At 46.7% G+C, this 27,456-nt stretch overlaps 1 protein-coding gene across 3 annotated transcripts; it reads right to left on the bottom strand.

The window, feature by feature from the left end:
* Positions 1-1,550: 1,550 nt before the first annotated feature.
* On the bottom strand, positions 1,551-26,966 carry RAB11B (RAB11B, member RAS oncogene family). Of its 3 annotated transcripts, none has more exons than XM_039324536.1 (6): positions 26,791-26,966; positions 20,156-20,351; positions 17,902-18,095; positions 13,208-13,288; positions 12,127-12,262; positions 2,683-2,822 (listed from the first exon to the last, which is right to left on the bottom strand). In XM_039324536.1, the coding sequence occupies exons 1-5, from the start codon at positions 26,828-26,830 to the stop codon at positions 12,129-12,131; spliced, it is 645 nt and encodes a 214-aa protein (XP_039180470.1). In that variant the 5' UTR covers positions 26,831-26,966; the 3' UTR covers positions 2,683-2,822; positions 12,127-12,128. The 3 variants fall into 3 exon arrangements, with proteins under 3 accessions (XP_039180469.1, XP_039180470.1, XP_039180471.1); XM_039324537.1 differs by having other exon boundaries at positions 12,127-12,255; XM_039324535.1 differs by lacking the exon at positions 12,127-12,262 and having other exon boundaries at positions 1,551-2,822; positions 26,791-26,961.
* Positions 26,967-27,456: the final 490 nt, after the last annotated feature.

Raw genomic sequence — 27,456 nt, 5'->3', positions numbered from 1 at the left:
CTCCCAAATAAAGGCTCTTGTTTTTTTCCGCCTGGCGTTGTGAGTCAGCAATTCCACTGGGGAGGCGGACGGGCCAAGCCCACGGAAAAGGCATCCCCCAGAGATCAGCCGGCAAGGGGACTAGAAGCTTCGTTCCTCTCTTCCCAGGCCATCCATAAAGGGGTTTTCTCCATAGGTCAGAGGTTAAAAAATTGGGATTTTTTAAAAATAATAATAATAATAATTGTGAACTGGCTTTAAAAAGCAAGGGTACAGAGCAGGGGTAGGCAACCTTGGCTCTTGGATGACTCGTGGACTTCAACTCCAGAATTCCTGAGCCAGCTTGGCTGGCTCAGGAATTCTGGGAGTTGAAGTCCACGAGTCATCCAAGAGCCAAGGTTGCCTACCTCTGGTATAGAGGAACATAAATTACTCTCTGGAGTAGTTTTGCCCAGGAAAACAGAAGATAGGGCAGCTGTCCCGCTCTCCTGAACGTGCCCCGAATCAATGGGGCCAGAGCCAAATTCCGCCTGCCAAGCACACGGACACACTGCGGCTAGCGGTCCGGCAGTAGCTGCCTCCTCCTGGCCAGGGGCTGTTGCCGTTCCTTGGAAATCCGCAGCCCATCGGCTGTTTTCATCCTGCCTTCAAAAGCCAAGCAGCCAAAAACGACAACAACAACAATAATAACCACCGTATCAAGTTTGGTGGAATCAAGATCCTTTCTTGCGAATGATGGTTTCCCAGCAAATAGTCGAATTAGGGGTACACAATGTTTTACCTTGCCCGATGTTAGATTTTCAGTGCACTAAACACATTTTGGGGGGGGGGAACCTAAATCCTCAGGGGAGGAAGATGAGAGAGAGAGAGAGACAGATAGAGACAGAGACAGACAGACAGACAGAGAAGAGGCAGAGAGACAGACAGAGAGGGAGAGAGACAGAGACACACAGAGAGAGACAGAGACAGACAGACAGAGACAGAGAGACACAGAGAGAGGGAGAGAGACAGAGACACAGAGAGAGAGACAGAGACAGGCAGACAGAGAGAGACACACAGAGACAGAGACACACACTCACACACAGAGAGACAGACACAGAGAGAGAGACAGACAGAGAGAGACAGAGACAGACACACACAGAGAGAGGGGCAGACAGAGAGACGCACAGAGACAGAGACACACACAGATAGAGAGACAGACAGAGACAGACAGAGAGAGAGACAGAGAGAGGGGGAGAGAGAGAGAGACAGACACACAGAGAGAGACAGGCAGACAGAGAGAGACACAGAGAGAGACACACACAGAGACAGAGAGACAGACAGAGACAGCAGACAGAGAGAGAGAAGAGGCAGAGAGACAGACAGAGAGAGGGAGAGAGAGAGACAGAGACAGACACACAGAGAAAGAGAGGGAGACAGAGAGACACACAGAGACAGACACACACACACACAGAGAGAGACAGAGAGAGAGAGAGACAGAGACAGAGACAGAGAGACAGACAGAGAGAGGGAGAGAGAAACACACAGAGAGAGACAGAGAAAGACCGAGAGAGAGAGAGAGAGAGAGAGAGAGAGAGAGAGAGAGAGAGAGAGAGAGAGAGAGAGAGAGAGAGAGAGAGAGAGAGAGAGAGAGAGAGAGAGAATATTAGGGTGATAAGAAATAAGCAGCAAAGGACGCTAATACCAAAATCTAAGATGCTCAACTATCATTAAAAAAAGAAGGGAGCTATCAAGTATTTGCTTCTCTACCACGATTCCTCCGAACCACCTTGGCCAGTGCAAGTGATGTACAGGGCATGAAAAATATTGCTTCACACACTCAATCCGACGGCGAGGGGGAGAGAGGTAGGGACTAGCTGGAGGAGACGAAAGCGACATGCAGGGATGGAATCTCAGAGACACAGGAGGAAGCATTCCTACGGCGAAAAGGGACCCAAGGAAGCCTGGGTCAGCTGGCCCTTCCTGTATTAAATTGCTTAGTGTCATGCCAGAGTGACCAATCGGAGCCAGTTCTCAGGGGGGGGGCGCGCAAGGCTCTGGTGGCGGCTGGCGTGAAGGCCCAGATCAGCACGCACAGACACACTTCACTGTCCCAAAGTGGAAGCAGGGGGGGAGAGGAGAGAGAAAATGAGGAAAGCTACACCCCCCCCCCAAACCCACTTGCACGAGACCGGAAAGAGGGCCAAAGAGAGAGGGGGAAAGTGACCGGGTGGCAGCGCCAGCAATGCGTTTCCAGGTGTGAGTGTGCAGGGGTTTGCACACGCCAACGAGACACAAGGCCGCCCGCAAAGTGGTTTCCTTGGCTTGAGAGTTCTTTCGTCCCTGCAAAGCAGTCTGAATGGCAATCTCCCCCCCTCCCCCCAAAATAAAATAAAATAAAATAAAGCCCGCACAACGCTCCCTTAAGCACGCATCCTTTCCGTTCTTCTACGTGAGGCACGCGTGAGCACGCCCGCACACACGAGAAAACGTTGCCAGGCTCGATGTGGCATTTCGAAGACCCCCCCTCCCCTCTCCCCCAGCATTACATTCACCCCCAGTCTCAGGGAAGGGCAGGTCAGCCCTTTGAGGACGCCCTAAAACGGAAGGGAGGAAAGAGGGCGGGGCCCAGGAAGTGCGCACGTGTGTCTCCGGCTGAAGGGCAGAGCGAGGAGGAGGAAGAGGAGGAGGAGGACGGGCAGCAACGGCCGAAGGAGGTCACAGGTTCTGGCAGCACTGGAGTTTACTGGATTTCTGTCCGTCGGTGGTGGGAGGCACGCTGATGTCCACCACGTTGTTCCCTGGAGACTCGTCGTGGGCAGACCGGTCTGCAATCTGCTTCTGGGACACAATGCGATAAATCTCTGCAAAGGAGACGGGAGGGGGGGGGAGAGTCTGGTGAGGATACATTTCTTAGGTGTCCCCCATCACCACCACCCATAAGCAACTGGGGAACATGCCACAGTGAGGGTGATTCACCCCATAACACCGCCGTCTGGGATCACACAGTCCCAGGTTAAAGGGGGGGAAAAAAACAGCTGGATCCAGCATGTTGCAAGACGGAGTCGTCCACTCAGCATTTGCTGGGACCCAGGAGCTAATGTCCTTTATTGGCTTGGGAATTGTTATGAAAAATCATCATCATCAGCAGCAGCAGCAACAACAATAATAATAAGAGACTGGATGGACATTTGTCCGAAATGGCCAAGGGTTTCCTGCCTGAGCAAGGGGTTGGACCAGATGACCTCCAAGGTCCCTTCCAACTTATTATTATTATTATTATTATTATTATTATTATTATTGATCATCGCACAGTCAGCCAGATGTTCAGACTGGATTTGGCATTTTGTCTACCTATCGAGTCCTCACCCAGGACCTGGGATAGGCAGATGTGGATGTTTGCTTGCTTTTTGCCACAGTCTTTCTATTTCTATTTGTAGGTCTTTGTATTTTGTTATCTTCTCCAGTTCTTTTCTATTCTATCCTGCTGTCCTCCAGGCACTGCCACGTCCACTATACCAGACTTTTTTGTCTTTATTAATCGACAATTGTTAAGTCTGTGGAGTTATTTTGGCAGGTGCTGTCTGTTTGAATTCTGAAGTCCTCAGAGCAGTTTTTAATTTTATCATTTTTATGACTTTCTCTATTTTATGATCCCCCACCAGTTTTGCTTACAGGCAAATGATTTTTGCAGATCTTCAATGCCCATTGTTGCTACTTTGTCATGCCGTGCTTGTAGTCATGCTGGATGATCTTCTTGCCGCAGTTACCAGGTGGTCCATGTTTCTTCAGCTCGTTGCATAGGCGACACTTACTGTCGTTGCTCGCTTCTCACTTTTGACTTGTATGATTTGCCTAAGGCTTGTCTCTGCAGACAGAATTAGTCCTCGGGTCTCTTCTTCAATTTTCCTGCTCTTAAGCCTGCCAGGTCTTCTTATATCTGCTTTCAGATATTTTTTCACGTATTGGCCAATGTAGTCTTTGTCTTCCATGACTCTATTCTGTTTCTTCATTTGGTCGTTCTGGTAGGCCACTTGAATACTAATTTCAGCGCGTCTTCATCATGTCCTTCAGATATTTTGCCAAGCCATGTTTCTTCTTCAACCATCGATGTAATTGTAGCATTCCACGCCCCACTATTTGCCTTGGAGAAAAGTCTGCAGGTCACTTGCCATTACTACTACTACTATACTACTACTACGCTACTACTACTACTACTAAGTTGGAAAAGGGACCTGAGGTCATCTAGTCCAACCCCTGCTCAGGAGGAAAAACCCTATACCATGATTTCTCAACATTGACATTTTAAGCATGGGACTTCAAACTCCAGAATTCCACAGCCAGCATGCTGGCTGTGGGAATTCTGGGAGTGAAGTCCATATGCCTTAAAAATGTCAAGCTGAGAAACACTGTCCTATACCATTGTGGGACAATGGCTGTCCAAGTCTCTCTTAAAAATTCTAGTTGTTAGTGATTACCACAATCACCTTCTAGGAAAATGTCTGCCATTCGGGCTGGCTAATAGTCCAAGTGGTCTCCCAGGCAGTTCCATGTACCAGTGCACGTAAACAGTCCACATGCACAAGGCAAGCTAAGCTACGGAACGCATCGCGAGAGGGAGACTATGAGCAGGGAGACCGAAAAGCTGCACCCGTCCACAGTGCTAAGGGGGGCAGTAGAGTCTTCCAGGATCATCCAGCCTCGGGAGGATACAACAAGGCCAAAAAGCCATGGTTGCCGCAGCACACAAACTCTTGCTCCTGGAGTCCAAAGCTTCAACCAGGGACCCGAACAAGGTGTTTACCTACAGCACAGGTGCCCTGAAAGACTGGGGGGGGGGGAACAAGCTATTCTCCAAAAGCGCTGACCAGGCCAGGACCGGAAGAACGGTGGAAACTACAAGGGAGAGAATCAACCTAGAACTAAGGGAAAACTCCTGACAGTGAGAACAATTAACAGTTGGAACTCCCTGCCTCCAGAAGTGCGTGAATGCTCCAACACTGAAGTTTATAAGAAGAGACTGGACAGCCATTGTCGAAATGCGGTAGGGTTTCCTGCCTGAGCAGGGGTTTTAGACTAGATGACCTCCAAGATCTCTTCCAACTTATTATTATTATTATCGTACAAACCGCTCCAAAAATATTAGCCATTAAAATGAGCCTGTAAAAACTGGGAAATTAAAGGAGACTAATACAGATGAAATATATGTTGAAGCATGGCATGTCTCAGTTTAACGAAGAGAAGGACGAGGGGGACAGGGATAGGCAGTGCTCCAAATCTAGGGGGCTGCCCCAAAGAAGGGGAGTCAAGCTAGTCTCCAAAGCGCCTGAAGGAGGACGAGAAGCAACGGATGGAAACTGATCAAGGAGAGAAGCAACCGGAATAAGGAGAAAACTCGGACAGTGAGAACAATTAGCTCAGAGAACACCTGCTCCAGAAGCAGTAAATGCTACCACACTGAAAGTTTAAGAAGAGAGACCGCGACAGCCATTGTCCGAAAATGGTGTAGGTTTTTCTGCCTGAGCAGGCGGTTGGACTAGATGACCTCCAAAGGTCACTTCCAGAAAAACTTTTTATTTTTTTTTAATTTTAATTATTATGTATTAGGGATCACGCACAGTCAGACAGTGTTCAGACTGGATTTGGCATTTTTCTAACCTATCGATGCCTTACCCAGGACTGGGATAGGCGATGTGGATGGTCCTTAAGAAGGCCGCCTTTTGCAATTGACTAATAGCGAATTTGTCAATGCCAATGGTGTTCAAGTGGTGCTCCAGTTGTTTTGGGATTGCACCCAAGGAGCCTATGACTATTGGTACTACCCTTGCTTGCTTTTGCCACAGTCTTTCGATTTCTATTTGTAGGTCTTTGTATTTTGTTATCTTCTCCAGTTCTTTCTCTTCTATTCTGCTATCTCCAGGCACTGCCACATCCACTATCCAGACTTTTTTGTCTTTATTATCGACAATTGTTAAGTCTGGGGTGTTATGTTGCAGGTGCTTGTCTGTTTGAATTCTGAAGTCCCAGAGCAGTTTAATTTTATCATTTTCTATGACTTTCTCTATTTTATGATCCCACCATTTTTTGCTTACAGGCAAATGATATTTTTTGCAGATCTTCCAATGCACCCTTGTTGCTACTTTGTCATGCCGCTGCTTGTAATCAGTTTGTGCAATCTTCTTGCAACAGCTTACCAAGTGGTCCACTGTTTCTTCAGCTTCTTTGCATAGGCGGCATTTACTGTCTGTTGCTGTCTTCTCAATTTTGACTTTGTATGCATTTGTCCTTAAGGCTTGGTCTTGTGCAGCCAGAATTAGGCCCTCGGTCTCTTTCTTCAATTTTCCTGCTCTTAGCCATTGCCAGGTCTTCTTATTATCTGCTTTCCCAGCTATTTTTTTCATGTATTGGCCATGTAGTGCTTTGTCTTCCCATGCCTCTATTCTGTTCTTCATTTGGTCTTTCTTGTAGGCCACTTTGATATACTAATTTCAGTGCGTCTTCATCATTGTCCTTCAGATATTCTTCCAAAGCCATTTTTTCTTCTTCAACCATCTGATGTACTTGTAGCATTCCACGCCCACCTATTTGCCTTGGTAGATAAAGTCTGTCAAGGTCACTGCCATTACTACTACTACTACTACTACTACTACTACTACTACTACTACTACTACTAAGTTGGAAGGGACCTTGGAGGTCATCTAGTCCAACCCCCTGCTCAGGCAGAAAACCCTATACCATGATTTCTCAACCTTGACAATTTTAAGGCATGTGGACTTCAACTCCCAGAATTCCACAGCCAGCATTGCTGGCTGTGGAATTCTGGGAGTTGAAGTCCACATGCCTTAAAATTGTCAAGTGAGAAACACTGTCTTATACCATTTTGGACAAATGGCTGTCCAGTCTCTTCTTAAAAACTTCTAGTGTTAGTGCATTCACCACAAGCACCTTCTGGAAATGTCTGCCATTCTGGGCTGGCTAAAGCTTCCAAGTGGTCTCCCAGGGCAGTCCCATGTACAGTGCACTGTAACAGTCCACATGCACAAGGCAAGCTAAGCTACGAACGATCGCGAGAGGAGACTCTGAGCAGGGAGACCGAAAGCTGCACCGTTCACAGTTGCTAAGGGGGCAGATTAGAGTCTTCCAGGATTCTCAGCCTCGGGAGGAAACACACGGCCAAAACAGCCATGTTGCCGCAGCACACAACTCTTGGCTCCCTGGAGTCCACAGCTTCAACCACGGGACCGAACAGGTGTTTACCTCCAGCACAGGTGCCTCTGAAAGCCACTGGGGGGGGGGGAATCAAGCTATTCTCCAAAGCGCCTGAAGGCAGGACAGGAAGCAACGGATGGAAACTCATCAAGGAGAGAATCAACCTAGAACTAAGGAGAAACTTCCTGACAGTGAGAACAATTAACCAGTGGAACTACCTGCCTCCAGAAGTGGTGAATGCTCCAACACTGGAAGTTTCTAAGAAGAGACTGGACAGCCATTTGTCCGAAATGGTGTAGGGTTTCCTGCCTGAGCAGGGGGTTAGACTAGATGACCTCCAAGATCTCTTCCAACTTTATTATTATTATTATTGTTACAAACCGCTCCAAATATTAGCATTAAAATGAGCCTGTAAAAACTGGGAAATTAAAAGGAGACTAATACATATGAAATATATGTTGCAGGCATTGGGCATGTCTAGTTTAACGAAGAGAAGGACGAGGGGGGACAGGATAGCAGTGCTCCAATATCTCAGGGGCTGCCCCAAAGAAGAGGGAGTCAAGCTATTCTCCAAAGCGCCTGAAGGCAGGACGAGAAGCAACGGATGGAAACTGATCAAGGAGAGAAGCAACCTGGAACTAAGGAGAAACTTCCTGACAGTGAGAACAATTAGCCAGAGGAACCACCTGCCTCCAGAAGCAGTAAATGCTCCCACACTGGAAGTTTTTAAGAAGAGACCGGACAGCCATTTGTCCGAAATGGTGTAGGGTTTTCTGCCTGAGCAGGCGGTTGGACTAGATGACCTCCAAGGTCACTTCCAACTTTATTATTATTATTATTATTATGGATCATCGCACAGTCAGCCAGATGTTCAGACTGGATTTGGCATTTTGTCTACCTATCGAGTCCTTACCCAGGACCTGGGATAGGCAGATGTGGATGTTCCTAATAAGGCCGCCTTTTGCAATTGACTAATAGCGAATTTGTCAATGCCAATGGTGTTCAAGTGGTGCTCCAGTTGTTTTGGGATTGCACCCAAGGAGCCTATGACTATTGGTACTACCCTTGCTTGCTTTTGCCACAGTCTTTCTATTTCTATTTGTAGGTCTTTGTATTTTGTTATTTTCTCCAGTTCTTTCTATTCTATTCTGCTATCTCCAGGCACTGCCACGTCCACTATCCAGACTTTTTTGTCTTTCTTATCGACAATTGTTAAGTCTGGGGTGTTATGTTGCAGGTGCTTGTCGGTTTGAATTCTGAAGTCCCATAGCAGTTTAATTTTATCATTTTCTATGACTTTCTCTATTTTATGATCCCACCAGTTTTTGCTTACAGGCAAATGATATTTTTTGCAGATCTTCCAATGCACCATTGTTGCTACTTTGTCATGCCGCTGCTTGTAATCAGTCTGTGCAATCTTCTTGCAACAGCTTACCAAGTGGTCCACTGTTTCTTCAGCTTCTTTGCATAGGCGGCACTTACTGTCTGTTGCTGTCTTCTCAATTTTGACTTTGTATGCATTTGTCCTTAAGGCTTGGTCTTGTGCAGCCAGAATTAGTCCCTCGGTCTCTTTCTTCAATTTTCCTGCTCTTAGCCATTGCCAGGTTTTTTTATTATCTGCTTTCCCAGCTATTTTTTTCATGTATTGGCCATGTAGTGCTTTGTCTTCCCATGCCTCTATTCTGTTCTTCATTGGGTCTTTCTTGTAGGCCACTTTGGTCTCTCCAGTAGTTAGTAAACCTTCCTGATATACTAATTTCAGTGCATCTTCATCATTGTTCTTCAGATATTCTTCCAAAGCCATTTTTTCTTCTTCAACCATCTGATGGACTTGTAGCATTCCACGCCCACCTATTTGCCTTGGTAGATAAAGTCTATCAATGTCACTGCGTGGATGAAGGGCATGATTCCTTGTCATTATTTTTCTGGTCTGCCTATCCATTGCTTTTAGTTCTGCTTGAGTCCAGTCCACTATTCCAGCTGTGTACCTAATGACTGGGATTGCCCAAGTGTTGATTGCCTTTATGGTATTTCCTCCATTGTTGTTGTTATTATTATTATTATTATTATTATTATTATTATTATTATTATTATTAACTGCCACCCCAGCTCCCCGCCCCGGGTTTGGTGCTCCCGAGGGGGATTTCCTTCTGAGAAGGGAACGCCACCATTTGGGCCCACCCAACAACAGGTGGAAGCCCTGGCCCCTGAGCATCTGCTTACCTGGGATTAAGGCTGAAGGCTGGGCCAGCAGGAAGGTGGAACTGTCCTAAAGGTCCTTTTTTTTTTTTTTTTTCAGGAGGCAGCTGGACTTTCTGGTTTTTCCTTGAAGACGTTTCGCTTCTCATCCCAGAAGCTTCTTCAGCTCTGACCGGATGGTGGGGAATAATGGAAGGATTTATACTCCTTGCAGACTGCTGGTCATTTGTCCTAGAGGAGATCAACCCCGACTGCTCTTTAGAAGGCCAGATCCTGAAGTTGAAACCCAAATACTTTGGCCACCTAATGAGAAGGAAGGACTCACTGGAGAGGGCTAATGCTGGGAAAGATGGAGGGCAAGAGAAGAAGGGGACGACAGAGAATGAGGTGGCTGGATGGAGTCCCTGAAGCAGGAGGCGTGAACTTAAATGGACTCCAGAAGATGGTAGAGGACGGGAGGAACATCATCCATGGGGCCGCGATGGGTCAGACACGACTTCGCAACTAACAACAACAAGACTAGAGAGTCTTTGAGCCATTTAGGGTCCAAGTGTGCTCAACTACACTTTGAAAGGATGCAAATGACCGGCTCTCTGCAAGGAATACAAATCCTTCCGTTCCCCACCATCCAGTCAGAGCTGAAGAAGCTTCTGGGGTGAGAAGCGAAACGTCTTCAAGGAAGAACAACAAAGTCCAGTTGTTGGACTTTGAACTGAACAAGTCCAGTTGTCTCAAAGGTGAAAAAATCACCTTTGGGACAACCATAGGGGACTGGAGACTAAAACATATAAGGAAAAGCTGCTGGAATTGGGGATGTCTAGTCTAACGAAGAGAAGGACGAGGGGGAACATGATAGCAGTGTTCCAATATCTCAGGGGCTGCCCCAAAGAAGAGAGAGTCAAGCTATTCTCCAAAGCGCCTGAAGGCAGGACAAGGAGCAACGGATGGAAAATAATCAAGGAGAGAAGCAACCTAGAACTAAGGAGAAACTTCCTGACAGTGAGAACAATTAACCAGTGGAACTACCTGCCTCCAGAAGCTGTGAATGCTCCAACACTGGAGCTTTTTAAGAAGAGATTGGACAGCCATTTGTCTGAAATCGTATAGGGTTTCCTGCCTGAGCGGGGGGTTGGACTGGATGACCTCCAAGTTCCCTTCCAACTTTATTATTATTATTGTTGTTGTTGTTAGCTTGGATGATGGAGACTCTCCATAGGCTTCTAGCGAAGGTGGAATTGGTTTCTGATACTGACTCTACTTTCCTATGATGGGCCCAACACCCCAGGTTCCCACCACATCTGCCTCAACATCTGTGTACAGGAAGCAGTACTAACCCAAGGCCCCTCGTTCCCCCTACTCCAGGGATGGGCAGTTCATTTTCCCAAGAAACTGGGACAGTTACGGGAGATCCCCAACAACAAGAACAGTTGCCACACAGTTGAATCACAGTTACGTGGCCACAGGGATGCTGCCACAGTCGTAAGCCCGAGGACCGGTCGCAAGTCCCTTTTTGAACACCGTTGTCATGTTGAATGGTCACTAAAGGAATGGTCGTATCTGTATGAATGGTCAAGGCCCGTTCTCCACTTTACACGTGCTTGATGTTCCACTTGGATTTAACACACCTTCTCCTCTTTCTCCCATCATATTAAACCAGGGGTAGGCAACCTTGGCTCTTTTATGACCCGTGGACTTCAACTCCCAGAATTCCTGAGCCAAGGAGTCAAGGTTGCCTACCCCTGTACTAAACGGAGGGTTAATTTTGTTTCTGCAAATTTAGCATGGCAAATGAATTCTGTCCTTCGGTGTGCAGCTTTCTACCTGCCCTTCAGTTAGACCAGGAGCTAATGCTAAACTTTGGTGTGAATCGTATTTTATCCAACGGAAGAGAGAAACCGTATACAAGATGTGACGAGGCTAGCTTTGGCAAGAACACACAGGAGGGGTGGAGGCCATTCCAGTTTCCATCGGGCAGCACCATCGTGATAAGACCCATCCTAGAAACCACCATTTTCCCCTCCCTTTTCCTTGGCTGTGCTGCTCCCTTTTATTCTATTGGCTTTTGAACACCAACAGAAGAGGCTCTCTTGAATAGAGTCTAATTCGATTGGCTTTCCAAAGCCAATAGGAATGGTCCAGGCTGTCTCTGCCCTGCTGAGCCCGCCAAAAGTCCCATTCTGCAAACTTACGACCGGTTGGGGGGTCATGGCATTAAAAAGGTTGAGAACCACTGGGCTAAAGAAATAGCTACCGCGGGTGGGTGAGGAGAAGAGGACTCTGGTGGGCTGCGCGAGACAGAGAGAGAGAGAGGGAGGGGGGGGAGAGGGAGAGAGATTCGAAGCAGTGTTTCTCAACCTTGACCATTTTAAGGCATGTGGACTTCAACTCCCAGAATTGTTGCTTCAAATGCAACAAAATATGTGAACCTGCGTGGAAAGAGTACGTTAATCTGTGTACCATCGAATCGATCTGTTTTTAATCCCAAAACGGGCGGGGGGGGGAGAGGGAAGAAGCGTGCAATTAAAGAAAGAGGCAATTTTACGTCTTTCCATTCCCGTGGAAGTCGAACCTCTCCCCCCCCCTCCTCTGCTCTCCGTCTCGCGTCCTTCTAGATTTGCCACAGCGAGGCGCAGGGCGACCACGACCACCGGCTGGCCCAGCCCAAGGGAGGTAAGGCACCCGCTGGGCCCCACGCGCGCCAGCAACCCTCCCTGCGCCCGCCGGCCTCCCACCTCCCACCCCTGGCCCTCTTTGACTTACATTTAGTTGCTCAGCAGCGAGGGATGGAAACGTCCAGAAAGCTCGCCTGAGCTGGAGAAAACGTGCAGCACCATTTGGAGACTGGGGCTTTTGACGGGCTCAGCAGGGCAGAGACAGCCTGGGTCATTCCTATTGGCTTTCGAAAGCCAATAGAATTAGACTCTATTCAACAGAGTCCATTCTATTGGCTTTCGAAAGCCAATAGATTCTATTGGCTTTCGAACGCCAATAGAATAGAGTCTCTTGAATAGAGTCTATTCTATTGGCTTTCAAAAGCCAATAGAACAGTGGTTCTCAACCTTTTTAATGCCGCGACCCCCCAACCGGTCGTAAGTCGAGGACTACTCAACCGGTCGTAAGTCGAGGACTACTCAACTGGTGCAGCCCCGTTTGCAGAATGGGACTTTTGGCGGGCTCAGCAGGGCAGAGACAGCCTGGACAATTCCTATTGGCTTTCGAAAGCCAATAGAATTAGACTCTATTCAAGAGAGTCTATTCTATTGGCTTTCAAAAGCCAATAGAGTAAAAGGGAGTAGCACAGCTAAGGACCCAGATTGTTGGGGGCAATATAAAATATATATATATATATATACATTGCTTACTGGTGTACACCGCTTAGAGAGTGCTTGCACTTAAAGTGGTATATAACTCTAATAAATAAATAAATAAATAAATAAATAAGGAAAAGGGGGGGAAAATGGCGGACTGCGTTGTTTGGCGACCCCCGTGAAATGGTCGTTCGACCCCAAATGGGGTCCCGACCCACAGGTTGAGAACCGCTGGCTTAGACTTATATACCGCTTCACAGCCCTCTCTAAGTGGTTTACAGAGTCAGCCTATGAGCCCCCCCCCCCGGCAATCTGGGTCCTCGTTTTACCGACCTCGGAAGGACGGAAGGACGAGTCGACCTGCAGCCTGGTCAGGATCGAACTGCCGAAGTGCTGGCGGTCAACACAAGTAGCCTGCAGTACTGCGTTCTAACCACGGCACCACCGCGGTGCACAATTGCAAAATCCAAACCCTTGCAGCCACGTGGGACAGCGCCCGCCCTTCAAGGGGAGGTGAGTTTAGGTTCCTTTACCTGTCAGGATGTTCTTGAAGGCTTCTTCGACGTTTGTTGAGTCAAGTGCCGAAGTTTCAATGAAGGAGAGGTTGTTCTTTTCTGCAAGGCGAAGAGAGGGGAAAAAAATACCGTTTCAATCTTAAGGACTACTTCCCCCTAAAAGAGTGTTTCCCAAACTTGACAATTTTAAGGCATGAGGACTTCAACTCCCAGAATTCCACAGCCAGCAACGCTGGCTGTGGAATTCTGGGAGTTGAAGTCCACATGCCTTAAAATTGTCAAGTTTGGGAAACACTGCCCTAAAAGATTAGTTCACTGACCGGAAGGTGAATAACCGATCTGGGTTACACATAGCCAGCATAACCAGCCGGGGTCAGCCTCTAGCCCAGTGGTTCTCAACCTGTGGGTCGGGACCCCATTTGGGGTCGAACGACCATTTCACGGGGGTCGCCAAACAATGTAGTCCGCCAGTTTTTCCCCTTTTCCTTAGCTGTGCTACTCCCTTTTATTCTATTGGCTTTTGAAAGCCCATAGAAGAGACTCTCTTGAATAGAGTCTAATTCTATTCGCTTTCCAGAGCCAATAGGAATGGTCCAGGCTGTCTCTGCCCTGCTGAGCCCGCCAAAAGTCCCATTCTGCAAACGGGGCCGCACCAGTTGAGTAGTCCTCGACTTACGACCGGTTCAGTAGTCCTCGACTTATGACCGGTTGAGGGGGGGGGGTCACGGCATTAAAAAGGTTGAGAACCACTGCTCTAGCTAGCCCCGTGCCTCTCTTCCAACCCTGGAGAGGATCAGACAGCTCTATTTCTTCGGCTTTACATGAAGGAGAGTCGCTGTTGCCTCCAAAATGGATGTTTGTAGCTAGCTTTCACTATGAACAAGGAAACGAAGTTTCGTTATGTTTTCAAACTGGCTTAGTTTTGCCAACTAACGTGAAGCAGAATCAAAGTTTCCTCAAGTCAAACTGGAACCAGAGATTTTATTTATTTATTAAACATGGCTGCCCAGCTCACATAGAGGTGGCTTGCAATAATCCCCTGTCTGGTATAGGTTCTCCTGCTTGAGCAGGGGGCTGGACTAGAAGACCTCCAAGGTCCCTTTCTGCTCTGCTCTATTTTATTCTATTCATTATTCTATTTTATTCTATTCTGTTCTACTGTATTCTATTCTATTCTGCTCTATTCTAATTCTATTCTACATTATTCTATTCTATTCTGCTCTAATTCTATTCTATATTCTACTCTACTTTATTCTATTCATTATTCTATTCTATTCTAATACTATTATCTTCTATTCTATATTCTATTCTCTTCTGCTCTAATTCTATTGTATATTCTATTCTATTCATTATTCTGTTCTATTCTACTCTCTCTTCTATTTTACTCTATTCTGCTCTATTCTGCTCTGCTCTATTCTATTCTATTCCACTGTATTCTATTCTAATTCTGCTCTATTCTCTATTCTCTTCTGCTCTAATTCTATTCTATATTCTACTCTATTCTATTCATTATTCTATTCTATTTTAATACTGTTCTCTTCTATTCTATATTCTATTCTATTCTGCTTTAATTCTATTCTATAATCTATTCTCTTCTGCTCTAATTCTATTGTATATTCTATTCATTATTCTATTCTACTCTGCTCTCTTCTATTTTACTCTATTCTGCTCTATTCTATTCTATTCTATATTCTATTCTATTCCACTGTATTCTATTCTAATTCTGCTCTATTCTCTATTCTAATTCTATTCTATTCTACTGTACTCTATTCTGTTCTAATTCTGCTCTATTCTCTATTCTATTCTATTCTGCTCTAATTCTATTCTACTCTATTCTATAACATAAAAATCCATAAACCCCACCCCATTTCAGCCCATGGGGTTCATGCAATTTGATACTGCAATCAGCTTTCCACACTCTGCCCCAAACTAGTAACTTAAACTACAATTATAGTAAGTCTCAACCACTGTGGTGTAAAGATCAAGGCTGGACCTGAGGCAAGAGTGTCTCACCCACTTAACTGTGAGGGATTGCAGAATGGGATTACTGTCTCCCGACAAGGGTCAACGCAAAAATGTAATAATTCTAAGATATATTAAGGCTTGGCAAGTTCAAAACAGTATTTTGTTTATGCTCAAGAGCACTGGTGCCTTTAGCTTCTCCAACCTCCTGCTTAAGAGTCTCTTCTCATGATCATTCGTAGCTTAGTTGCCTTGTGCATGTGGACTGCTACGATGCTATACTATACACGGGGCTGCCCTGGGAGACCACTTTGAAGCTACATGTCAAGGTAATGATTTAATAGCTAACCAGCTTATGTAAGGTAAGATGTATGATGGAATGATAGGAATGACTCAGCAAGGGTCTATGTCCCTTTAAGAGCCAGCAGGGTCTGTGTCTCTTTAAGAGCCTCTGTATAAAAGGAAGGCTCCGCTGCTGCGTTCTCTTCCGTTTGCGAAGAAGAAGAAGAAGAAGAAGAAGAAGAAGAAGAAGAAGAAGAAGAAGAAGAAGAAGAAGAAGAAGAAGAAGAAGAAGAAGAAGAAGAAGAAGTAGAAGTAGTAGTAGTAGTAGTAGTAGTAGTAGTAATAGTAGTTGAGAGGGACCTTGGAGGTCATCCAGTCCAACCCCCCGCTCAGGCAGGAAACCCTATACGATTTCAGACAAATGGCTGTCCAATCTCTTCTTTAAAAGCTCCAGTGTTGGAGCATTCACCGCTTCTGGAGGCAGGTGGTCCACTGGTTAATTGTTCTCCCTGTCAGGAAGTTTCTCCTTAGTTCTAGGTTGCTTCTCTCCTTGATTAGTTTACATCCGTTGCTTCTTGTCCTGCCTTCAGGCGCTTTGGACAATAGCTTGACTCCCTCTTCTTTGGGGCAGCCCCTGAGATATGGGAACACTGCCATCCTGTCCCCCCTTGTCCTTCTCTTCATTAAACTAGACACACCCAATTCCAGCAGCCGTTCCTTATATGCTTTAGCCTCCAGTTCCCTAATCATCTTTGTTGTTCTTCTCTGTATTCTTTCTATATACATACACACTGTGGTGTGTATGTATATTGTTATGTATGTTTTCTGAGGTTTTCGCGGGTGTTTGTATGTAGGTCTTTGGTTGTTCAGGTTTTCTCCCGCGTAAAATTGGAAGTGTCTTGGCGACGTTTCGACGAAGTCCCATTCATCATCTTCAGGCTGGTGCTTTCAGCTTCGTGCTTAGAGGAGCAATGTGTGGTCTTAGCTGTTTCTTCCTTTTAACTGCCAGTGGAGGTATGAACTGATTGTGTGGGAGCTTGGCTGTGTTCTGATTGGGTGGAGGTGTGTTCTGATTGGTTAGGGGCGTGGCTGTGCTCTGATTGGCTGGGGGGTTGGCTGTGCTCTGATTGGCTGGGGGAGTGTTCTGTTTGGTTGTGCTCAGGTTAGTCTTGAGTTGCAGGGGGGTTTAAGATTTTGGGCTGCCTTGCTATTTTTTGGCTTCGCGTTCGTGGTCGTGCCTCACCTTCATGGAGGGTGTCAGTTTGCTTCATGTATGGATTGGAGGGGTTTAAAGTGGCTAATGATGTAGCTGTGGTCTGGCTTCTGGTTTGTGGTCGTGCCTCATCATCGGTGTGGCTTTGGGTTTGCTTTTTGCGTGGATGTGTGGTGGTGACATCCTGTGTGGTTTTTGTGAGTGTGGGTCTGGTATCATTTTTTGTGTTAGGGAGTCGTTTGTCAATAAGGGCGGGTTTCCAAATGGCTGGTAGGCGGGAGGTATCATCTCGCTTGTTCATGCTGTGTGGGCGTTTTTCTATCTCGATGGCTTCTCTGATTATTCTGTTATTAAAATGTTCACTTTTGGCAATGGTTCTGGTATTTTTAAAGTCAATTTCATGTCCTGTGGCTTTAAGGTGTTGGACCAGGGAAGATGTTGGTTCCTCTTTTTTGACTGAGTTCTTATGTTCTTCAATGCGTGCACTTATTCTTCTGTTGGTTTGTCCGATGTATGTGTTGGGACAAACAGTGCATGGGATTTCATATACTCCTTGATTTTCTAAGTCAATTTTATCTTTGGGGTTTCTAAGGATGGTGGATATTTTTCTGTTTGTGCAGAATGCTGTTTTGACGTTGTGTTTATGGAGGTATATTGTTATGTATGTATATTGTTCCTGGTGTGTGATATTGTAGGTAGTGTAAGATAAACCACCATTTACTATAGACCATTGTTTGCTGTGTTTACTTCTGGGTTATCTCGGGCACGCTCCAACACTGCAGCTGGTTCAGAATGCAGTAACGGGCCAGTGATTTCCAAAAGATGCTTGGGGAATTCCCTAGTTTTCCAGGGGCAGCGTGGTGCAGTCGCTCCTGAGCAGTGGATGCCATTGTTTCTGAGGTATCTCTGGCTAGGGGGCATATTCTTATTCTAGACCAAGGGTAGGCAACCTTGGCTCTTTTATGACTCGTGGACTTCAATTCCCAGAATTCCTGAGTCAGCATAGGATAGCTGGCTCAGGAATTCTGGGAGTTGAAGTCCACGAGTCATAAAAGAGCCAAGGTTGCCTACCCCTGGTCTAGACTTTATGGGGTGCTTCAAAATCCCTGCAATCCTTCAGAAATCTGCACAAAGCTTTTGTCAGGCAGGCACTTTCCCTTCCACTTCCCCCCAAAGTCTCCGGGCGCGTTGCGGAAGGCAGCCTGCCCTGCTCTGTGTAATCAAGGCTAGAAAAAAAGACGTCAACAGCCCAAACCTGCGAAAGCGCGGGCTTCATCCGTCGGCACGGCTCTCAGGTGACGCAAATCGCTCTTGTTCCCCACCAGCATGATGACAATATTGTTGTCTGCGTGGTCCCGCAGCTCCTTCAGCCAGCGCTCAACGTTCTCGTAGGTCAGGTGCTTGGCAATGTCATACACCAGAAGGGCCCCCACAGCACCGCGGTAGTAGCTGAAAGGATTCCAAGAGGATTACGCAAACCGAAAGCCCGACGCCACACAGTCTCTTGATCCCAGCACGAACTACGAGGGGCCCATCTATGATCTTGTAGCCAGGAGCGTTCATCAAACGGGCATCCTAAGCTCTCATAAGACAGACGTGTCAAACACAAGGCCCGGGGGGCTGGATGCGGCCTGCGAAGTGGTTTCATGTGGCCCGCGAAGCCATCCTGGCAACAGTGAGGGAACGGCCCCCGCTGCCTTGGCCCTGGCCCAAGCCAGCCGGGAGCCAATGTACAATTTTGTGATGGCCATCTCTGCTGAAACGCATTCAGTCTTAGCTCCATAAGCCCCCCCCCCCATGGCCTGAGAGGAACAGTGAGGCTCCTCCAGTGGACCATGCCTTGGCACTTGCCCCGGTCCCCCCCCCTTCTGCCAGAGACCCCCAGATCTATCCCACTCCTGCCCAGGCCCCCACTGGCACCCTTGACACGAACGAGGTAGAGCTGACCACACCCACCCAGTAGGCCACACCCACTCCATCCACGCCCACCCAGTAGGCCGCACCCACCCTGGCCACACCCGCCCGGCCCCCTGAGGGCAACCGCAGTGCTGATGCGGCCCTCAATGAAATTGAGTTTGACACCCCCGTCGTAAGAGCACCTCCTGGTAATCCTCCACTTACAACCCTTCGTTTAGTGACGGTTCAGAGCTACAACGGCACTGGGAAAAAGTGACTTAGGACCAGTTTTCACTCTTGTGACTGTTGCGGTGTCCCTGAGGTCCCGTGATCAAACTTCAACTGCTCAGAAAGCGGCACGGATTTAGGACAGGTCGCTTTTTGTGACCTTCTGACCCGCAAAGTCAATGGGGAAGTGAGCCGAGGTGGCGCAGCAGTTAGGGTGCAAGTACTGCAGGCCACTTTAGCTGACTGTGTTCAGCAGGTCAGCGGTTCAAATCTCACCGGCTCAAGGTTGACTCAGCCTTCCATCCTTCCGGGATATATATATATATATATATATATATATATATATATATATATATATATGCAGGAAGTTTTTCAGACAGATGTCTAATTGATTACACCTTGACATTTTTTAACTGCTATACTGCAGTTTTACTTTTTTACAATCTCTTTTGCCTTGCAGCCCCCAACTAGGGGCGTTAAGCAGGCTCAAGTCGCAACTGCGAAACATTACAAATCCAAATTTCTTTTTCTGACAAAGAGTTAAAGAATTAAATTGGGAGACTAAGATGGCCATTTCGAGCTCATTCTGCTCTCGTCAGTTAGCCACACCCTTTATGGGATTCGAACCTGGGCAGTTTACATGCTAGGCAGTGATTTAACCACCAAGCCACAGGCTCTCCTCCCTCTTTGCCAGCTGAGTCAAGGGAGTATATGCAGGAGTATATGCAAGGCAAAAGAGATTGTAAAAAAGTAAAACTGCAGTATAGCAGTTAAAAAATGTCAAGGTGTAATCAATTAGACATCTGTCTGAAAAACTTCCTGCATATACTCCCTTGACTCAGCTGGCAAAGAGGGAGGAGAGCCTGTGGCTTGGTGGTTAAATCACTGCCTAGCATGTAAACTGCCCAGGTTCGAATCCCATAAAGGGTGTGGCTAACTGACGAGAGCAGAATGAGCTCGAAATGGCCATCTTAGTCTCCCAATTTAATTCTTTAACTCTTTGTCAGAAAAAGAAATTTGGATTTATATATATATATATATATATATATATATATATATATATATATATATATATATATATATATATACACATACACATACATTTCTTACTGGTGTACACCGCTTAGAGAGCGCCTGCACTTAAAGTGGTATATAAGTCTCATAAATAAAAGTGAGATGCACTTAAAAACCCTGTTACTTAAATGATTCGCTTAAGGACCGTGGCAAGAAAGGTCGTAAAATGGGGGCAAAATTCACTTAAGTGTCTTGCTTTTAGCCTTGGAAATTTGGGGGCTGAATTGTGGCCATGCGCTCAGGACGAGCTGTAAGGACCTTAACTCCCCCACCCCCGTTAGCCCCCCCCCCCGAGCCCTGCCGAGCCTTACGCAGAGGTGATGGCGCGATAGCGCTCCTGGCCTGCCGTGTCCCAGATCTGGGCCTTTATCGTCTTCCCGTCTACCTGGATGCTTCTGGTGGCAAACTCCACCCCGATGGTGCTTTTGCTCTCCAGGTTGAATTCGTTCCGTGTGAAACGGGATAAGAGGTTACTCTTCCCCACGCCGGAGTCTCCAATCAGCACCACTGCCGGGGCAGGAAAAGACAACGCTCCATCAGTATTACTTCATTCACCCTCTGGAAAGGGAGGGAGGGAGGGAGGAAAGAAGGAAGGACCATTCTGGGATGGATGGATGGATGGATGGATGGATGGATGAAAGGAAGGAAGGAAGGAAGGAAGGAAGGAAGGAAGGAAGGAAGGAAGGAAGGAAGGAAGGAGCCATTCTGTTATGGGATGGATGGATGGATGGATGGAAGGAAGGAAGGAAGGAAGGAGCCATTCTGTTATGGGATGGATGGAAGGAAAAGGAAGGAAAAGGAAGGAAGGAAGGAGCCATGGAGGGATGGAGGGATGGGTGGAAGGAAGGAAGGAAGGAAGGAAGGAAGGAAGGAAGGAAGGAGCCATTCTGGGATGGATGGATGGATGAAAGGAAGGAAGGAAGGAAGGAAGGAAGGAAGGAAGGAAGGAAGGAAGGAAGGAAAAGGAAGGAAGGAAGGAGCGAGCCATTCTGTTATGGGATGGATGGAAGGAAGGAAGGAAAAGGAAGGAAGGAAGGAAGGAAGGAAGGAAGGAAGGAAGGAAGGAAGGAAGGAAGGAAGGAAGGAAGGAAGGAAGGAGCCATGGAGGGATGGGTGGATGGGTGGATGGAAGGAAAGAAGGCAGGAGCACCATTGGCAAATTGCACACAAGAGGACGGTGTGGCTAAGAGGAAGCCTTCAAATTATAGCTGAATGTCCTGCAGGATGGCTGGATGCCACTTTTTCCATTCCACGTCTCCGCACCATCCCAAATTTCCTTCAATCAAGCTCAATTACTAGGGACGGCCAGGAGATTCCATTTTATGTTCTTGGCAGCAATACAGAAGTGATTTGTGACTGCCTTTTTCCAGGATGCTTCAAATGTTAAGAGAGCTTTGCATTTCTTGGTGGTCTCCCACCCAAATACTAATCAGATCCAACCTTGTTTAGCCTTTTTTTTATTATTTTTTTAAAGATTTCCTGAAGCTACTAGGTCAGGGGTAGGCAACCTCGGCTCTTTTATGACTCGTGGACTTCAGCTCCCAGAATTCCTGAGCCAGCTATACTGAGGGGAAAGGGAGAGCTATGCTGACTCAGGAATTCTGGGAGTTGAAGTCTATGAGTCATAAAAGAGCCGAGGTTGCCTACCCCTGTACTAGGTGCTCCCACTTACTTACTTAGACTAAATTCTGTCAATGAAAACAGTAAGGGAAGCTAATTAACAATATTCCTAGAGCTACCTTGTGCCCCTCTGCATCTGCCTCCTGATACAGATGGTTGTGCTACTTGGTGTTGGGAGATCTGATAAGAACACAGGAGATTGTTCCAGTCTAAAGGCCACAGAGGACCGTTTATGATATCTACAACTTAAAACAGTCACTTTACCTGGACTAAGAAGATAATAAAAGCAGAGACATCACCCTGCCAACAAAAGTGCGTATAGTCCAGGCCATGGTTTTCCCAGTGGCAATGTATGGCTGTGAAAGTTGGACCATAAGAAAGGCTGAGCGCCAAAGAATGGAGGCCTTTGAACTCTGGTGCTGGAGAAGACTCCTGCGAGTCCCCTGGACTGCAAGGCGTTCAAACCTGTCAGTCCTAGAAGAGATCAACCCAATCAATCAAATACTTTGGCCACCTGATGAGAAGGAAGGACTCACTGGAGAAGAGCCTAATGCTGGGAAAGATGGAGGGCAAGAGAAGAAGGGGACGACAGAGAATGAGATGGCTGGATGGAGTCACTGAAGCAGGAGGTGTGAACTTAAATGGACTCCAGAAGATGGTAGAGGACAGGAAGACCTGGAGGAACGTTGTCCATGGGGTCGCGATGGGTCGGACACGACTTCGCAATTAACAACAACAACAAGAAGATAACAGAAGCTCTTAGGGTGAAACAGAAGAGTTTAACCACAGTGAAAAAACCTAAACAGTGCTTTCATCCATCTCTCTCTCTCTCTCTCTCTCTCACACACACACACAGAAATTAAAAATTGTAAAGACAGTTAAATAAGAATAAACACCTGGGAGTAGAAAACCCCCTCAATATAAGCGTAAGCATCAATTGCTATGTCCAATGCAGATGCTGTTTTTTTTTTTAAAAAAAATCCCCCTTTGTTTAATTTTCATAAATGATGGAGAACACGCCAAATACTCCTTCCTCCCCTTCTTTTCACCCCCACAACCACAATCCTGTGAGGTGGGTTGGGCTGGCTTTCGTGGCTAAAGCAGAACTCACCATCTCTGAGTTTCTAGCCTGGTGCTTTAACCACTAGACCTCACTGGCCCTCGTTACATTGGCAACAGTCCGTACAGAAATTCCAGCCTACCCTACAAATTATGCCTCTTGCGTCCACTAAAAAAGCTTAGTGGCTAAAAAGATTCACCCTCTCTAAGCTTTTATTTTTCCTTTCGTGCCCGAGAGTTACTTTCTGTGCCCGTTCTCACCTTCGACTTGCTTTCTGCAGTGACTTTCCACAGCTTCAACCTGGGGTCTTCCAACTTGGCCCTTTGATGACTTGTGGGCTTCAACTCCCAGAATTCCTCAGCCAGGCACGTGCCTGGCTGAGGAATTCTGGGAGTTGAAGCCCACAAGTCATCAAAGGGCCAAGTTGGAAGACCCCTGGCTAAACAGCTCTAAAGAAAAGCAAGCAGGAACGTCCGTTTCCCCATCATCAGAACTGCTTTCACAGGAATCAGCAAAACACTGGCCTCCAAGGTCCCCAGCGTGGGCTGTAGGAGTGTTTGTGGGTTGTTGTTTTTTTATTTGCTAAATTTCATTACTACCTTAAGTTACATCTTCATGCCAACAAGGTCTGAGAACCACAGCCTAACATCAGGAGCCCGAGATCCACATATTCTCTAGATCAGGGTCAGTTGACGCCAGCTCCATGGTGCTAATTGCAACTCAAATGTGATTGGATTGTTACTGCAACCCAACGCTGGCAGTTTCTGCATCTCTAGATGCCCCAAATATGCCCGCGAGGAAATAATCACCTTTCTTTCTCTGACAATCTCCCACCCCACCTCTGCTTTTAAGCCCAGCCAGGCCCAGTGCGAGCATGTGAGCATCACAACAGCTTATCAATGGCACTGTTCTTTTACGCATCACGGGATAGGACACACACACACCCCGCCGCCAAGAAAGCAAGGGGACGACAAAGACCTACGGAAAGCATCCACCACATTTTTTTTGACTGAGAAGACACTCCTGAAACAATACAGAACAATGAGAGTTGGAAGGGATCTTAGAGATCTTCTAGTCCAGCCCCCCGCTCAAGGCTGAGGTCTGATGCTATTCTAGACAAACAGCTGTCCAGTCTTTTTCTTAAAAGGGATGGAAAGTCACTGTCTCTGGAAGCGAGCCCTTCCACCGATTAAAGAAGAGGGATTGCCCAATATTATTATTAAATTTATATGCCACCCATCTCCCTATCAAGCCACTCTTAGTGGCTTCCAACATCGTAAAGTAGCAATGTATCACCACCCAAATATGAAAAGCCTTCAAAACACAGAAGGTTAAACATGAAATGTATGGGGTATAGGTGTGTTTGTGGGTGGGATGGTTGGTTGGATGGATGGATGATGGATGGATGGATAGATAGATAGATTAGATAGAGAAATAGAGAGATAGAGATAATATAGATAGATAGATAGATAGGTAGGTAGATAGATAGGTAGATAGATAAATTAGATAGAAATAGAGATGATAGGTAAGTAGGTAGATGATAGATAGATGATAGATAGATAGATTAGATAGAAATAGAGATGATATATATATATATAGGTAGATAGGTAGGTAGGTAGATTAATAGAGAAATAGAGAGATAGAGATGATAGGTAGGTAGGTAGGTAGATGATAGATATAGATAGGTAGGTAGATTAGATAAATAGAGAGAGATAATATAGATAGATAGATAGATAGATAGATAGATAGATTAGATAGAAATAGATATATATATATAGGTAGATACATAGGTAGGTAGATTAATAGAGAAATAGAGATAGAGATGATAGGTAGGTAGGTAGATAGATAGATGATAGATAGATAGATAGATAGATAGATAGATAGATAGATTAGATAGATAGATAGATTAGATAGAAATAGAGATGATATATATATATATAGGTAGATAGATAGGTAGGTAGATTAATAGAGAAATAGAGATAGAGATGATAGGTACGTAGGTAGATAGATGATTGATTGATAGATATATAGATAGATAGATAGATAGATAGATAGATAGATAGATAGATAGATAGATAGATAGATAGATTAGATAGAAATAGAGATGATATATAGATATATATATAGGTAGATAGATAGGTAGGTAGATTAATAGAGAAATAGAGATAGAGATGATAGGTAGGTAGATAGATGATAGATAGATAGATAGATAGATAGATAGATAGATAGATAGATAGATAGATAGATCGTATGTGTGTTATGTATGTGTACCGGTAGATACATATTTTCTTTTGAGAGCAGGCAACAGAATTTCAGGTTTAATGTGTGTGCTCATACTAAAAAATGACAATAGAGGTTATCTTATTTAAAAAAAATGAGGATTGAGAGAGCTCACTTTACACTTCACCAGAGGGGAGTACAGTAGACACAACCCCTCCTAGAAGTCCATTCAGAAAAGCACTCATCATTCTGAAATGTAATAATACTAATAATTATTAACAATTTATACTTTTAGTTTTATCCTTTTTTAACACCGTAAACCACCAGAGTTACAGAGTTACCCTGTGGCAAGGTGGGGGGGGCTAACACATTTAATAAAAAGTAAATAATAATTCGTTAGATTCATCTTGCCCCCCGATTCCCAGAGATCCTAGTCGGGTTTCAGCTTCTTCGGGCCGAACCCAAAGGCAGGATCTCCTAAACATCCATTCAGAAGAGCGCCCCATCGGCTTCTCAAGTTCAATAACACTAATCATTATTAACAGTTTATACTTTTAACAGTATTTTATTCAAATGACATTATGCATCCTGTACAGTTTTATCCTTTTTAACACCGTAAGCTGCCCGGAGTTACAAAATTACCCCATGGCAAAATGGGTGGCTAACAAATCCAACACAATAAATGCTCCAACACTGGCAGTTTTTAAGAAGAGACTGGACAGCCATTTGTCCGAAATGGTGTAGGGTTTCCTGCCCGAGCAGGGGGTTGGACTAGATGACCTCCAAGGTCCCTTCCAACTTTACTACTACTACTACTACTATTATTATTATTATTATTATTATTATTATTATTATTATTATTATTCAGATTCGGGATGCCAGCTTGGGGAAAACCCAAAGGAAGAACAGGGTCTGGCTAACCCCCCCCCCATATTTAAGCAGGGCTGGCTTGAAATGGCGCCCCTTCCATTTCCCCCATTATTTTTGTTATTTCAGAAACCGGGGGGCCATTTCCCCCCATTGTTTTTGTTATTTTAGAAACTGGGGGGCCATTTCCCCCATTATTTGTTATTTTAGAAACTGGGGGGGCCATTTCCCCCATTATTTTTGTTATTTTAGGAACTGGGGGGGCATTTCCCGCCATTATTTTTGTTATTTTAGAAACGGGGGGCCATTTCCCCCATTTTTCTATTATTTTAGAAACAGGGGGGCCATTTCCCCCATTATTTCTGTTATTTTAGAAACTGGGGGGGGCATTTCCCCCATTATTTCTATTATTTTAGAAACAGGGGGGCCATTTCCCCCATTATTTTTGTTGTTTTAGAAACCGGGGGGGCATTTCCCCCATTGTTTTTGTTATTTTAGGAACTGGGGGGGGCATTTCCCGCCATTATTTTTGTTATTTTAGAAACGGGGGGCCATTTCCCCCATTTTTCTATTATTTTAGAAACAGGGGGGCCATTTCCCCCATTATTTCTGTTATTTTAGAAACCGGGGGGGGCATTTCCCCCATTATTTCTGTTATTTTAGAAACTGGGGGGGGCATTTCCCCCATTGTTTTTGTTATTTTAGAAACTGGGGGGGGCATTTCCCCCATTGTTTTTGTTATTTTAGAAACGGGGCGCTTTTCTCCTCTATTCTTGTTATTTTAGAAACGGGGGGGGGAGTTAAGAGATGGCTTGGGGGGGGCACCGCGCTGGGACCCCCCGAGGGGAGGGGCGGGGGGCGGGGAGGAGGGGGCGGCCTTCACCCGAACCCCTCCCCCAACAACGGCGGGGGGAGGGGGGTTTCCGAGCGGCCCTTGCGGAGGAGAGGCAAGGGCGACCCCTCCCAGAAAACGGGGGGGGGGTCTTTGGGGTGGAGGGCTCCCCTCCCTTCAGCCCCCACCCCACCCACCATTCCTCCGGAGGGGGGGGTCTGCCCGGGGGCCCCAGGGAGGGGCCGGGGGAAGAAAGACCCTCGCCCTCAGCCCCCCCCCCCACGGACCCCCCTCCCAGTAGGCCCGCTCCGCGCTTCCCGCCGAGCCCCGCGGCCTGCCCGGCGCACCTTTGAAGAGATAGTCGTACTCGTCGTCGCGGGTGCCCATGGCGGCGCTGGCCCCGTCCCGCTCGGGCGGAAGGCAGGCAAGGCGGGCGGGCGGCGGGCGGCCGGAGCGATCCGCGCCGGCCCTGACAGGCTCCCCTCAGGCAGGCGAAGGGCGGGGCCGGCGCGGAGTTGACGCGGACGCCGGGAAGGGCAGCCCGGCCCGCCTATCAGCGGCGGCGCTCGCGCCCCGGGAGGCGGGACTTCGGCCGGGCGGCTGCCGGGGCTGCACGAGCGCGAGCGGCGGCTGGGAACCAATCGGAGGGCGAGCGGGGGGGGGGAGGGAGATGGTGGAGCCGCTCGGGGGCGCGGCCTATGGGCGTTTCGGGAGGTTCCAAAAGGTGGCGGCCCCGCCCCCTGCTGCTTAGCATTTCAAAGGCGGGGAGGGGAGGGGCGTCAACCTGCCCGCCCCGCCCCCGCGGCCGCCCCCCCCTCAGTGTTTCTCAACCTGGACCGTGTTAAGGCATGTGGACTTCAACTCCCAGAATTCCACAGCCAGCATTGCTGGCTGTGGAATTCTGGGAGTTGAAGTCCACATGCCTTAACATGGTCCAGGTTGAGAAACACTGGCAGAGAGAGAGAGAGATGGATCAATGGATGGATGGATATATTAGACAGATTAAATAGATA

This window comes from Crotalus tigris, unplaced genomic scaffold, assembly GCF_016545835.1.
Source record: "Crotalus tigris isolate CLP2741 ecotype Arizona unplaced genomic scaffold, ASM1654583v1 scf7180000024302.2721777, whole genome shotgun sequence".
Classification (NCBI taxonomy): domain Eukaryota; kingdom Metazoa; phylum Chordata; class Lepidosauria; order Squamata; family Viperidae; genus Crotalus; species Crotalus tigris.
This window is presented reverse-complemented; position numbering and strand designations above follow the sequence as displayed.

Bases quoted from the DNA above. Each gene is read 5' to 3' on its own strand.
- RAB11B (XM_039324535.1), bottom strand. From the start codon at position 26,830: ATGGGCACCCGCGACGACGAGTACGACTATCTCTTCAAAG. The intron at 20,352-26,790 runs GTGCGCCGGGCA...CTGCCCCGGCAG, and splicing joins GTACGACTATCTCTTCAAAG to TGGTGCTGATTGGAGACTCC. The intron at 2,823-13,207 runs GTAAAGGAACCT...TCTCCTTTGCAG, and splicing joins CTTCAAGAACATCCTGACAG to AGATTTATCGCATTGTGTCC.